The sequence below is a fragment of the Pelecanus crispus genome, chromosome 1, assembly GCF_030463565.1.
Source record: "Pelecanus crispus isolate bPelCri1 chromosome 1, bPelCri1.pri, whole genome shotgun sequence".
Taxonomy (NCBI): Eukaryota; Metazoa; Chordata; class Aves; order Pelecaniformes; family Pelecanidae; genus Pelecanus; species Pelecanus crispus.
In genome coordinates, this window is record NC_134643.1 from 17,429,156 (window position 1) to 17,443,153 (window position 13,998).

Below are 13,998 nucleotides of genomic sequence, written 5' to 3' on the forward strand. Positions count from 1 at the left end.
AAACCAAGGTCTCTATTCTGCAACTTCATTGCATGATACAGAGGTGCCTGCATTCCTGTGTGGTATGAAATTAATTTTGAACTTCAGTTTTAGGAAGGCCTAACCCCTTGTTTCATTTATAGGTAATAAATCATAAATACTTCAGGTCTTAATTAACAAATTAAACTTTGCTGCATTTGCTTAGGTCTCATTTTCTCTAAGATACTGTGTTATTATTTCTCTTCTAGCTTTCTGAGAGTGTGGAGATGTATAACACTAAATGTTCACAAAAAAGAAGGCAAGTAGCACAGTAGAACAATTTAAAAAAAAAAACAAAACTGTTTGCCTTAGAAATGTCACTTCCAGTATCAGTTTAGTTCTAATCAAATTGCACTTGGATTTGGAGGCATTCCAGTTCTGTGCTTGGCAGGCACGTGGAAGCTTATGGTAGTGCTGCTTTTCCATTGCAGCTGACCTTGTCTTGGACTAGAAATAATCAAGGCCTGTATGAATCCTGCAACAGAGTCCCCAATTCTCCCACTCAAAAGTCAAATTGTTCTCAAAAGCTGTGGATTTCTTTGCTCACTAGAGAGTAAGTTAGTCCAGGAGAAATCATAAGAAGGAGGTTTGGATGAAAGCATTCCTTCATGTTATAAGGAAAGATGTTGGAGGTCTACTAGCTCTACTGGAGGGTCTTTTAGCCCTTCTCTGGGAGGTGGGGATGGAGAGGGGAGCATGCAGGGTAGCAGGAGGTCTGTGTGAGGGCAGGCTTGGGCCTTTCCCCTCCTTGTGTGTTCTTCTCTTGGCAGAAGCACAGGACTGTGCCTGTCCGTGTGAGGATGCCATCTGCATTGCACAGCCTGCTAGTCTGTTACAGAATTGCACAAGGATTAATCTGAAATCATACTGCGAAACTGTTTTCTGGCTGGCCGTAGTGGCTGCCTAGAGATGCAGCTATTGTACGGTGCGTCAGGAGCCAAGCAAAAGCAGCAGCCTGTGAAACTGCCTCAGCCTGGCACTGCAAATGTAATCCCCAGCATGAACAGTTAATGGGTAGCTGAGCTGATCAGACGCAGGCTGCTGAAAAGGGTAATTGTTTTATGAAATTAAATTTGTGTTTAAAAAATTAAAAAAAAAAAGTAGCTGAAGAGGTACAGATTGAATGTAGAGGGGGAGAACTGGACAAATCTAGTTACAGCAGTGGTATATTTCCTCAACTTAATTTAATTCCAGTTTTCCATTTGTTGCGTTCTCATTATGTGCAAACTGGAAGTGACAGTGCAGCACTGAAACAAAGTACTCTGCATGTGTACTTTTGAATAGGAATTATTTTTTGTTTGCAGTAAAATAAGTTAGCTTTTGAAAATGTAGTATCTTGGAGCCCATTTGGTAATTTAGTGGCTGATTTTGCTGGATGTTTTAAGCTAAGGGCTTAACGGTCATGTTTAATCATAGAATCGTTTAGGTTGGAAAAGCTCTTTAAGATCATCCAGTCCAACCATTAACCTAACAATGGCTACACATGGACTGAAGGGATTCTGATACCTTTTCATCAGTACCTTAATAGGACTTTGGAGTAAAATCTAGACTACATAGATCCCTCTAGCTTCTGCCACAGTTGTTAATACATTTTTATGTCCAAGAGCTACCTGGGAAGTTTTATTCTCTGGTATTGCCAAACTTGCATCGAGGTACCTATGTGATGTGCCTGAAAGTTTCCTGGTGTCTAAAGGCAAGCATTGGTACACATGCAAAAAACCCATCTGCCTCACTTGTACTTGCCCCGGGAGCTGGTGTAAATTTAGGCTGAGTAACACCTGGACTCTGCCTGGTTTCTGTGGGCTCTGGGCACACACAACACCTGCTGGCAGCGCTGAGCTCAGTCTAGACCATGGCAGCCATGGCAACTTTAGAGAAACATTGATGGGAGCGGTGCCCAAATCTTACGCAGGAGCGATTGAGTTACAGTCTCAGCAAGCTAGTGCTCGTTGCCCTGCCTGGGTGTCTGGCGTGTGCCTGTGCCTCTTGCAGGCAAAGCGGGTTCACGGGGTGGGAGCTGACCCATGGGGCGGGGGAACTCTTGGCAATGTGCTGGGTGGGCAATTGCCACAGCTTGGCTGCTGAGCAGCGTCTCGTGTAATCCCTGTAACTTGTGTATCTGTAATTGCACATCTTAATACCAGTATGTATAACACTAGCGATTGATATTGTTAATACAAAATTCTACCATTAACTGATACCACTGAACACTAATGATTAAGGCATCCAGAAACTGAGTTCATCTTTCTGCAGAAGTGGCACTGTTACAAAGGTACCCTGAATTTGTCTAACGCTTTGTTTGCTTTTGTTTATAAAAGATGGCTTTTATTCCATTATTCATTCGGTCATTAAAGTACTTTATGAAGTTTTGGGTCTTTTTCTGCCATTGTAGGCACCTGAAACAAATAGATGCCACTCTGAAGGCCATCAAGGGCTACTGATAGAAGAGTATATTTATGGCTTGCTCAGAGACAACTGCCTAGCTGGCACTTGAAAAGAAAAGCAGAAGACAAATGACCTGGACCTGTAGTTTACCACAACAGTGTAGGGGGTTATTTTGATGCTAACCTTGGGATAGAGTGCCATGTGGTATTATTTGTAGGCATTGGGTTTGAATTTAATTTGTATTTTGTGTTATTCTGAAGTGGAGTTAAAAAACCCCCAACACTGTGATGTTTCTTCAAAAGGAGTTGGGCTGGAAGGTGAGGTATTGACTTGCAGTACTTTTACTTTTTTTTTTTTTTTTAAAATGAACCATGGGTATGTGTGTGTGTTTCTGGAGGGGAAAAAGCAAGGTATAAACATATTAAAACAGTTCTCAGACTTTTCATACTTGTTTCACTGGCCACCAAAAACCTCTCTGGAAATGTCGAGAAGGACATTACAGAACTGCATCCGTACTAAAGGTACGGAATGGTAACTCACCAAATATGAGTGTTTTTTTACCAGCCGGTGTTATTTAGCACCACAGACTGCGTTGCCACAGGCAACAGAGGTGCAGGGGCCATTGTGCGGAGATGTGCTGACTACAGAACAGAAACTTTTAATGGGTGATGGTTGCTGGCACGAGGGGGAAGGTTTGTTCCTGCATCCTTATTGCTGTGTTAACAAGAGGTAGACCTGGTGTTTGTCATATGCTAGCCTTTTTCATATCCTTAAACCTCATTGAGAGGTAAAGAATTAATATACTGACCAGCTAGTTCAGATGAATGCATTCAGATGCTATAGTTGTGGTCTCATTTGGAGGTGCTGCTAATCATAGACGCAAGGAAGCTTCCAGTGTGTGTTAGCAAAAATACTGAAAAGTTTATGCAAGCAGAAGCGTTAGGTGGCTTTGGGATGAAATCTGTTCAGCTTTCTTTACTTCCTCCTTGTTGTGAAGGAGTATGTTTAATGGGAGTGGTTTGATGAGTGTAAATGTAATGGAATAAAAAGGAGAGGGAATTGTGATGCCTAAGTAAGGACAGGAAGCTGTTTTCTTTTTTTCTGGTTTTGGAGAGCTTTTGTTTGTTTCCCTGCTTATATTGCCTGCTACACTTCATTAAATGTTTTTATTAGGTGCTCTTGGATTTAATATTTGATATACCCACATGTGAAACTTAATTGTGTGAAATTTAGTAGGCTTAGTGTAGTAAGAGAGGAGTGTTGGAGAGTCTTGGGTTTACGGTTAACTTGTCTGCTGCTCAGCACTGCACGTGGTTTGAGTGATGTTTGAATTTACGCTTTTCTGAGCAAGGTGAAAACAGTCCTTTCCCCACAGCAGAGTTTTTAATGAAAAATAAATTTACATGGGACTTCATCTTTTCTTTTCAACACGCAGCCTCTGGCTAGTTATTGCTATCTGAAAGATTAATCTGTGATTTCTGCCCCTCCCCCCCCTTTCTTTCTGTGAAACAAGAATAATGTGATGCTTTGTCCTTTATAGGTCACTCTTAGAGGTTCTTGTTTGCTTATTGCTACTCTCTACAGGTACTGAGAAGGTATAGGGTAAATATTGTGGTAATTACCTTTGTTAGAGTAATATTTGCAATGCTTCACGTGGAGATGCAAAATAAAAAATTCACTGGTCTCGTTTTGTTTAGTATATGAAATGAGATTAAGGGATGGCTTGATCATAGATGTGTGGAGATTCCTGGGGAAAAATTAGATAGGGGAGGTTCTTAAATGAACAGGCACAGAGATAAAATTGTTCAGTAGCTGAAAGGGGATGTGTGTGTGTATGTATATCTACCTATATCCTTACATATTCCTATATATATATATATAAAAAAATATATATATTTAAATCACTGTGACAATTTTCCATCCCTAGAAATAAACTAAGATAGGATGCTTTTCAAAGGGATATTATGATATTATCTAGTTTAAACAGGAATCAATTGTGGGAAGTCTGTCTTGCATAATATGGGGTATTGACCTGATGATTGCTGTAGTCCCTGAACTATGTTATCTGAGTCTGTTCTAGCTGACAATGTTTTTAACAGAGACATTGTGCACCTATTCTACTGAGAGATTAATTCCAGTATGATACAGTGCATTACTGTGCCACCACTGGCTATTTTAGCCCTCCCTAATTAGACAACTTGTCCCAGTGTGCTGAGGCAGAATAGATTTAGGGGATTAAGTTTCATCTGTGTGGCCTGGAGGCTCGGCAAAGTACATGTAAACAAGAGTTGGGTGTGCTCCTACTTTGGAGAGGAGAGGAGGGAAGGATGCAAAGCAAAATGTTGTTTGGGAAGTTGCCACATCTAAGGAGACATGATTGGAAATAGGTAGAAAACACCTGATTATATACAATTAAGAGAGTAGCCTGAGAGACAGGTGAGATGGGGACATGTAGAAGACAAAATGGGTGAAGTCAAATTGGTCCTGGAGAAAAATCCCAGTGGCAAATTGCCAGTCTGGGAACTGGGCAAGGAAAGATGATCAGAATGAACTCTTTCACATTTTAAAACATGGGCGCTGCCTGCTCTGCTGACAGAGGTGACCACATTAAGACATGAGAGTGGGAAAAAAATCACTTTCCCAATTGATGTGTGGGGTGGAGGAGGAGGAAATGTTCCTACAGCCAGTGCTGGAGCAGAATCTGACTTGCATGAAGATGATTACTTGCCAGATCACGCGTTTGGTGCAAATAGTAAGACTTTGAGAGCCATGAGGTTCAGGTCGTCCACTCACACTGTTCATAAGTGGCCAGAAATCAGGTTCAATGACTCTATGATTCTATTCAAAGTGAGGCATTTGTTGCTTACTCATTAAAGTCATCACACTAGCTTGGTGCTAAACTTATCAAGAGAGCTATATAGATTTCAGAGCATGAACTATCCCTTGAGCAGACCTCAGGTTGGGTGATGAAGATCTCTTGTCTGCACATCCTTTTTGGGGAAGATGTCTTTCAAACCTGATGCAGCTGTGATCTCTCTCTGGTTGCTGCTTCCCAGCTCTGTGGCAGAGTGGGACATTGTGCAAAAGCAATTACAAAATGAGAAGGGAGTCTGTCTTTGGGGTGAAGCTTTCTGAATGTGGCAAGTCTTGCTTTGTTTTTCCTTTGTGCTGCATATGTGCCAGTGAAACAATACTTTTTCTCTTAGCACTGCCTTCAGATTTACTGGTAAGTTAGGGAGGAAGGACACCATCATCGCTGCCGGGTCTCTGGATGTTGTGTCGCAACCCAGGGGAAGTGATTGAGCCGGTAACAAGCTGCTAGTTAGTAGTCACACAGACTTCCACCAGCTCAGCTGGTCCCTGGAATGGCATCTTGCTGTGGCCTGGTTATAGTCACACATACTGCGCTAGCAGCTTGCTGTTGTGCTGGGTTTTATAGCAGCAGAGCACTCGGAGGTGCTGCCTGGTTGCAAGGCAGGGAGCTAGCTAGGAGGATTCTCACGGGAAGTCTCTGCAGGCCGACATCAAAACTGCTTGCTTGACAGTCCTGTCATCGCTATAATAATTATCATGCAAATCATTGATATTTTAGGCATGCTGTTCCTCTTTGTGGTCACTCTGAGCCTTTACTTAGTAGTAAAAAGGAGGAAATTATTCAGCACCTGTCATAATTGCATCAATTCCTCAGTGTAGAAAATTAATTTTGAATTTTTTTTTTTAAAAAAAGAATGGAAATATATGAAGAAAAACTTTTTTTTTTAACTTGTTAACCTTCATTCTACAAGTTAGTGCTAAAAGCCTTTCGGAACTGGGGGGAAGCTGGGGTTTTGGGATGCACAAGAGGTTAATTAGTTTTGAAAATGTGTTTTCCATCGTGATTTTTAAAAAAGGTCTTTCTAGGCTCTCTTTTACTAGCAAATAATGCAAGAAGTACCTCTGGAGCTTTAGAAGCCCTCAGAGCTCATGATTGTAAGAACAATTGATTGCCTTTGTGCTCTCTGCACTGGGTTAGTGAAGGAATAAGAGTGCTTAGTCTTAAAAAGAAGCTTGCACTCTGACTGACTTCACTGCATTAAAATAAGGCAGTAGAATAACCTACTGAGTTGGCGTTTTCGAAATATTAAGTGTTATAGACAGCATGCTACAATGTTTAATTTGCTCAGCTTCACAGTTGTGTAGAGTGCTTTTAGGAAAGGCATATAATTAATTTCTTTTTGAAGACTTTCTTTCCCTAGAAATAAAAGCTATCTTATCGCAAAATGTTCATTAATTTAGAAGAAAGTAACTTTATTACGAGCTTCTGTACATATTTGTCAGGTTTTGTGTTTAGTGGACGGAGGTGCTAGCGGATCAAGTTGGTTGTTAGTGAAGGAGCTATGTAAATCCTGAATTATTTTTAGCATTCTTATTTCATTTAAAGGAAAAACTTGTGATAATGATTATGTTATTAGAGAGAAAATCTGTGACCTATATTACATACCTCATGTCCTTAAATGCAAATACTATTTATAGAATATTTATGCCTATTTTACACATCACATAATCTTTCCTTTAATTATATTTTTCAAAGGCTTGCTTAATTTCCACTCCACACTAGAGTGTATGCTGACAAGAGAGGTGCTGCCTGATCATTAATGAATTTTCCATAAAGGAGTTAGTGTGCAGAAAACCTTACAAATAAATGATGGTTATTCTGTAGTGTCACACGGTAGAATAATGAAATCTTTAGAACAAAAATTCTGAAAAGTATTCCTGACAATGATGCACATCCCTGGGTGAAAAATTTGTAATCTGCAATAAAAAGAAGATAGATACATCATGCTCCGTGTGATTTGTACAGGATATTTCTAACTTGAACTAAAGTATATGTGTGCTAAAAGGTATATGTGTGCTGAAAGGAGGTTGTAGTGAGGTGGCTGTTGGTCTCTTCTCCCAAGTAGTTAGCAATAGAGCAAGAGGGAATGGGCTCAAGCTGCGCCAGGGGAGGTTTAGATTGGATATTAGGAAAAATTTCTTCACAGAAAGGGTAGTCAAGCATTGGACCAGGCTGCCCAGAGAGGTGGTGGAGTCACCATCCCTGGAAGTGTTCAAAAAACGGGTAGATGTGGCACTTTGGGACATGGTTTAGTCTAGTCTACCCTTAATTGGTTTAGCGTGGACTTGGTAATATTAGGTTAATGGTTGGACTGGATGATCTTAAAGGTCTTTTCCAACCTAAACGATTCTATGATTCTAATATAATTTGAATTAATCTGCAGCAGTCCACTCAGAGTTGTTGGAGACCAGCGCTCTCTGCATCAACAAGCGTTGGCACAGTTGCAGTAGATCAGTAGGTAGCTTTGGGCCCTTATGTTTCCATTAGATTTTGGAACAAGTTTTGTGTGTTTGGAGTGGAGCCTTTTGGCTTTGTTTCCTCTGAAGGGTGTATAACTTGTGCACACTGAAACTGCTCTGTGATCCACACCACTATGTGGCAAGTGAAGATGTCGGGGGAATTTGCTTCAAGACAGCACAGCTACTTGAAACCAACACTAACGCAGACATGGCCCTTAAAGCACGAAATATGAAATGGATATGTGCCTTTAAAGCATACTTTGTATGTACAGATCTTCAACTTGGGCTTTGTGTAACTAAAAGTAGCCACACTGAGGTAAATATAGGTACTTGAAGTTTGATATAAATGGATAATCTGTATAAAATATTCCATGATTTTGTTTGTATGTAGCTGTCCTGCTGACATTTCTTATGTATAGCCTTATTTGTCCCCTGTCTTTTAAGCTGCACTTTTTTTAAAATTTGGTGCTGCTTTGAGAACTTGGAAGCACTTTTAAAAAAAACAAAAAAAAGTCATTTTGTAAACAAATTATTAGTTAATTACAGCTAGAATAATATGTCATGTTGGCCAGAGTTGTTCTTCCTGATAGTTAACCATTAAACCAATTGAATCACAAACTTCCACAGTCTTCCTTAGTCATGGAGCCAGAACATCAATTCAATTTTCACAGGACTGCAAGAGTATTAAGAATGCAAAGGAATTAATAAAATGATAGAATATGAGAAGTCTGAGATGGCTGTGTTCTACAGAGTAGTTTGTCAGAAACTGAACAAACTGAAATAAAAGCTGGAAGTTGTCTCAGTGGGGGAATAATGAGGAATGGGACACTCTTACCTTTAAAACTTGTTAGATATTGTTCTTTTTCTTTCCTCTTAAGGTATGCTGAAACCAAACATTTCACAGAAGTGTTCTGGCTGTGACAAAATTCCTTTCCTGTCAAAGAAGAAATGTGAGCCTTCTCCTTGCTCTCATAGCAAGGAGGCTTTCATTTAAGATGATATGTAGGCTTTGGGGGTCCTTGCTCCAAAATTACTACTTAAACTATCCTGCATTTTCATATTTCTGTTGCTATTTAAAAAAAAAAATCAATTTTTGCAATGAAAGCATGAAGAAGTCTCATAAAACTGGAAAGCTTTGTTCCAAAGTCTGAAATGGATCATGCAAGTTACTCTTCAGTAATGCATGGTGTACATACAGAAACCATTCAGAGTTCTAGGCAGGTCATCAGCTTGAAGCTGTTAGGTGAACCTTCAGGGAAGATAACATCATTTGCATCAATAGTTGTATGAGTGGGGTTCTGATACATTCAGTTCTGTGGCTCAGATGTCTGGAAGCTTCCTGGCTTGATGAAAAATTCTAACTTTTTCAGTCAGTAAGGAATTCTTTTCAGATCTCTTTTATTTACGTTGTTTATATCCTCCTCTTTCTGATGATGGGAATTTCTAATAGTTCTTTTTGTGTCTTCCAAAACAGAATTAGACCACAGCTAGCCAAAGAGAAGATTGAAGGATGCCATATTTGTACATCTGTCACACCTGGTGAACCTCAAGTGTTCTTGGGAAAAGATAAGGCCTTCACTTTTGATTATGTCTTTAACATTGACTCACAGCAAGAAGAGATCTATATACAATGTATAGAAAAACTGATTGAAGGTTGCTTTGAAGGCTATAATGCCACTGTCTTTGCTTATGGCCAAGTAAGCTTTACAATTTTATTTTAAAGTATTTATTTTGGAATAAACAGTTTCTTGTAACTGATCTTTTGCTTAAAATTTGGAATGCATGAACCTGTTTTTTAGCATCTTGGTTTTCTTTTAAGTGAGATATTCTGTAGGAGACTGTTTAGGCGTTTGTATAGATTCTGTGCAGAATAGCAGTTGAAACAAAGACAGCATATATAGGCAGAAGGTCTGAATTAATAGTAATGCTGAAAATAGTGTGAGTCCGTATAATTCCTGAATTCACCCCAATGCAGCAATACAAATTAGTGACTTAGTTGGTATAAAGAGACAGGTTGTACTGAGATTCTTTTCTTAGCAGTTATCCACCCCTCTGCATTTTCAGATGCTTTTGGGAAGAGGAGCTTTTTTAAAATACATCCTAGGGAACTTCAGGCCACACTGTGTGTTTGTGGGCAAAATGTAGAGATCAGGTTCCAAAGTCTGAGAACTTTTCATAGAGAACACACCCTCTCAGTACACTGGGCATGCATTTTACTTCTCAAAGCTGAACTATCATTGAGCACAGCGTAGAGAATGTGTTATTGTCTTCTGAATATTCCTTTAGGAATTGATTGCATAAAATTTGATTTTGGATGCTGAATTTCACCACTGTTAAATGTCATATCTCAACTTAGCTAGCTGAAGTCTAGTCCTATTGAAACAAAGCAGTTTGCAGATCCAGTTTAGTAGATTATGTTCAGCTGTATGATACTATCTTTGTCTTAGACTTGACCCACTAATTAAGTGAAAATGCAACACTACTTTGTCTTCTATAGGACTCCACATTTAATTAAGCTATTTTCCTAGTGAAGGTACAGCTTGTATTTTTCAGTGCTGTCTGTAACTTGAGAACAATGGTAATAATCTCCCTGAGATATTCAGACATCATAATTAAGAGAGTCATTTGATCTGCTTCAGTAAAGAATTGCAAATGCTGCTGCTTCTATCTCCAAAATATATGCTTTAATTAGCAGTCTCAGTTGAAAACATTGACTAGTCTTTTGACCTCAGAGATGATAGCTCAAGGCTGATGTGAACAACTTGGAGGAATCTTGTAAGGGAAAAGTTATGAAAAATTAACCTGGTCCCTGCCTTCTTGTATGTGATCTGTGGCTAAACAATAGAGTTTGTCCAACTTCTACTGTTTATCCATTTTTCAAAATGACCTGTTGTTCATGTTAATATTGTAAAGGTGACAGACTGACTTAGTAGTCATTATCTAGCACTAATGTTCACCAACTGCATTTCTCTGTTATGATTTGGTACTATTAACGTATTCTTGTGACTATTCCTTTTTCAATTTAGACAGGTGCTGGCAAAACATACACCATGGGCACTGGATTTGATGTTAACATAACAGAAGAAGAACAAGGCATTATATCGCGTGCTGTTAAGCATCTTTTCAGATGTATTGAAGAAAAAAAACAAGCTGCTATTAAGCAAGGACTTCCACCTCCAGATTTTAAAGTGAATGCACAGTTCTTAGAGGTAATTATGACTTTGTGTGTAACTTCATGTTTTTTTTTTTTTTTGAAAGCCAATTAAACATTTTTTTTCTGGCTGCTACTTTTACATTCTTTTCCCATGAGATGTTTTGAATTGATCTTCAAGATTTCAAAAGGAAATTTTATGGAGTTTGCCTCAGCTCTTCAATTTATGAAAAAGAGCCTTTTTATCTTATTCCAGTTATTTTAGTAGTTTCCTTTGCACCCTTATTTTGAAGTGTAGGAATAGGTTTTTTTTAGTCATCATCTATCCCTTTCTGCAGTACATGTTTGTTTGTGAGGCCTGTTGCTCTTGCCTGTTTGTAATTCTTTACCAAACCTTAAAGCAAGAAACTATTAAAAAAAAAAAAAAAATAAATTGTACTTTGTACCTTTGAATAGTGACCGTGCTTTGCCTGCTTGTGTTACTTTGCCGTAGATCTTTAGCTTTCAAAATCTGTGCAGGAGACTTGTTATATTCTCTTCACTGAAGAAGAAACCTAGCATAAAAATACTTCTTTCTGTGATCCCCAGTGGTTTAGGATTGGGCTTCTGTGTTGCTGTTCCCTCTTTTATTAGGCCCAGAGAAAACCTGGGTCAGTGCTGTGGAAAAACTGTTCCCTTTGTGTTTTCTTTAGACACAGCTACTGGTAAGAGAGGCCATAACATCTGTGATCTTTCCAACCTGCAGCAGCTGTTGGTTTAAGTCTTGCAGCTTTTATGATGTGTCTCCTGCCCATGGAGCTATTTTTTTAAATTGATTGATTTGGATGTAACATTTACATTCACTACCAAGCTGCAAAATCTGATACTTTAAGCACATGGAGAGGAGGAATCAATTTAAGGAAGAGCAGGTGTAAATGTGTATTACTTAATTCAGTAGTTACAACTTTTTTTTGGGGGGGGGGGGGGAACCCTGCTTTTGTATTACCCAAGAGAAAAGCTGTTGTTTCTATTACTGCTGAAGTAAAGTAGGTCCTGTAGTCATATATTCCTATAATTGTTTTAAAGATTAACAAGCTGGCATTAGTTTTGCACTAGTATAGGTTTGTCACTGCTAACCTTAGGCAGAGCTTTTTGTTGCTCTGGCTAATGTTTACCTAGAGAGAGCCTAGGCTTGAGCATGGGCTGTGGAAATGCTGTGCTCATCTGTTCTCTCTGTTTGCACATCGGGGAGCTGCAGCTTCATGTCTGCTTAGGCAGCTGCAACAGTAGTAGTGTAAGGAGTAGTAACCAGTGTAGTTTCTGAATTCCTTGTGGTTTTTGACATAATGTTACAAATGTGACTGTGAGAGTCCCAAAATACAGAGCAGTAATTGAATATTACAGTGATAATGGTATGTGGAATTGCAGCCATTGCAACATATTTCAGATTAAATGTACATTCTAAAACCTGTCTTGTTTATCTAATTTAGGGAAAGGTTAAATGATATATATGTGTGTGTATATATATAAAATAGTTTCTCCCTTAACAAAGGGTCACTTTTTTGGTAATTTTTTTTATTGTACTGAGGCTGAATTGGGGCTTTCCCAGAAAGAGCTTTTTCTGATTAGTTACATATTATAGACTACTTTTGTATCAGAAAGTATCTTCTTCCTCCCATCCCATCTACCATTAGGGTTGGATTACAGAAACAATAATTTAGTCATTGAACAAGTTGAAGCAGTGTTTTATTTTGGAATAACTTTGAAGTCTGACAGCTGGATAACTATTGAGAACAGTGACTTCTGTTTGCTACTTGCTTGCTTTTCTTCAGTTTGCTGCAGTCTGCCTCTCTTAACTCCTTGCTTTCCTCCTAACTTTCCCAAAAGATAGGCATATGAAGTCCCATGCAATTGTAGGTGCATTACCAGGATCCTCTCTAAATTGTGGCATCAGTTTGTTTGCACTTAGCAAGGTAAAACATCAGTAAGAAGGCTCCTACTTAGACTATTTATGCCTAATAATGAAATATAATTCCTTTTTAATATGTAAAGAATTAAAAACATCACATGCACAAATGCTGAGCCTTTTCTCAGGGATGGAGTTTCACTCGTGAGAGGAGAAAGCCTCTTGCTTTCAGTGTATGAGAAAGTACATTGGGTGAATACAGATCTATTGCAGTCGTTCTTTGGCTTTTACCTAGGGACTTCGATCAGGGATTTAATCACTCTGGCCTAAGCTCTGCTGAAGTGAGTTGGTATAACCAAATTGAAGACACTGGAACTGTTCCAGTGTACATCAGCAGAGACCTGAGCCGCAAGATTTCCAGTGGGATGCTGCTTTTTCTGGGTTTGTTTTTTTGGTTTTGGTTTTTTTTATTCTTGCCCTGATATCTTCAATTGGATCTAAACACCTTTCCTAAAACCCAGAACATTCCTATGAAATGATAATCCATCTCCTCTAGCACCAATAACTGCATAGTCATTTCTGATGTCTTTGCTGGTTCTGATACCATTTACTGACCTAAAAGTCGGACGTGCTTAATGATACTGAGTTGAAAGACCACTAAATGTACATGTACTTACCTTCAGGAGACCCAGTGAAACAGGCAGTAAACATTAAGTGGCCTGAAACATGTATTAAATAGTTGCTGTTGCTCATATGATTGTGCATGAAAGTTGTAATTAAATCTGGGGCACCAAAGTGTAGGTATTGATGGAGGAAAGTACAAAAGCCCTGCTCAAGAAACTGTGACATAGTATTTTTGGCCTGCTGGTTGGTGTCTTTAATAAGCAGCTTGCACAAAAACTATTAATGTTAAATTCTTTCCAGGGCAGGAACAGTTTATCTAAATGAAAGAGAGACATAGAATTATTAAGGTGTGAGAGAGGAGATTAGAAAAGGTGTGATGGCAGGGAGAGCCAGTGGAGTGAGTTTGAAGCATTTGGAGGAGGGTGCAGCCAACTGAATCAACAAAACAAAAGCCAAGCCCAAGGTCAAACCTGAAGGCAGCAGGTGCCTGCCACAGAAACCACTGCTGCCGTTGTTCTGCTGGCACCACGTGCCTCCCCTTCCCTGGTCCCACCAAAGAATTTTCTCCCAGATCTAATGATATGGAAGAAGTTACTGCTTC

General features: G+C 39.1%; 1 protein-coding gene across 1 annotated transcript in view; it reads left to right on the top strand.

Moving 5' to 3' along the window:
- The window catches only part of KIF21A (kinesin family member 21A), a 91,751-nt gene that overhangs the window by 22,548 nt on the left and 55,205 nt on the right, over positions 1-13,998 (top strand). Inside the window, exons 2-3 of the mRNA XM_075727761.1 lie at positions 9,212-9,434; positions 10,764-10,946. Coding sequence (XP_075583876.1) covers positions 9,212-9,434; positions 10,764-10,946 — 406 coding nt within the window. The remainder of the gene's footprint in view (positions 1-9,211; positions 9,435-10,763; positions 10,947-13,998) is intronic.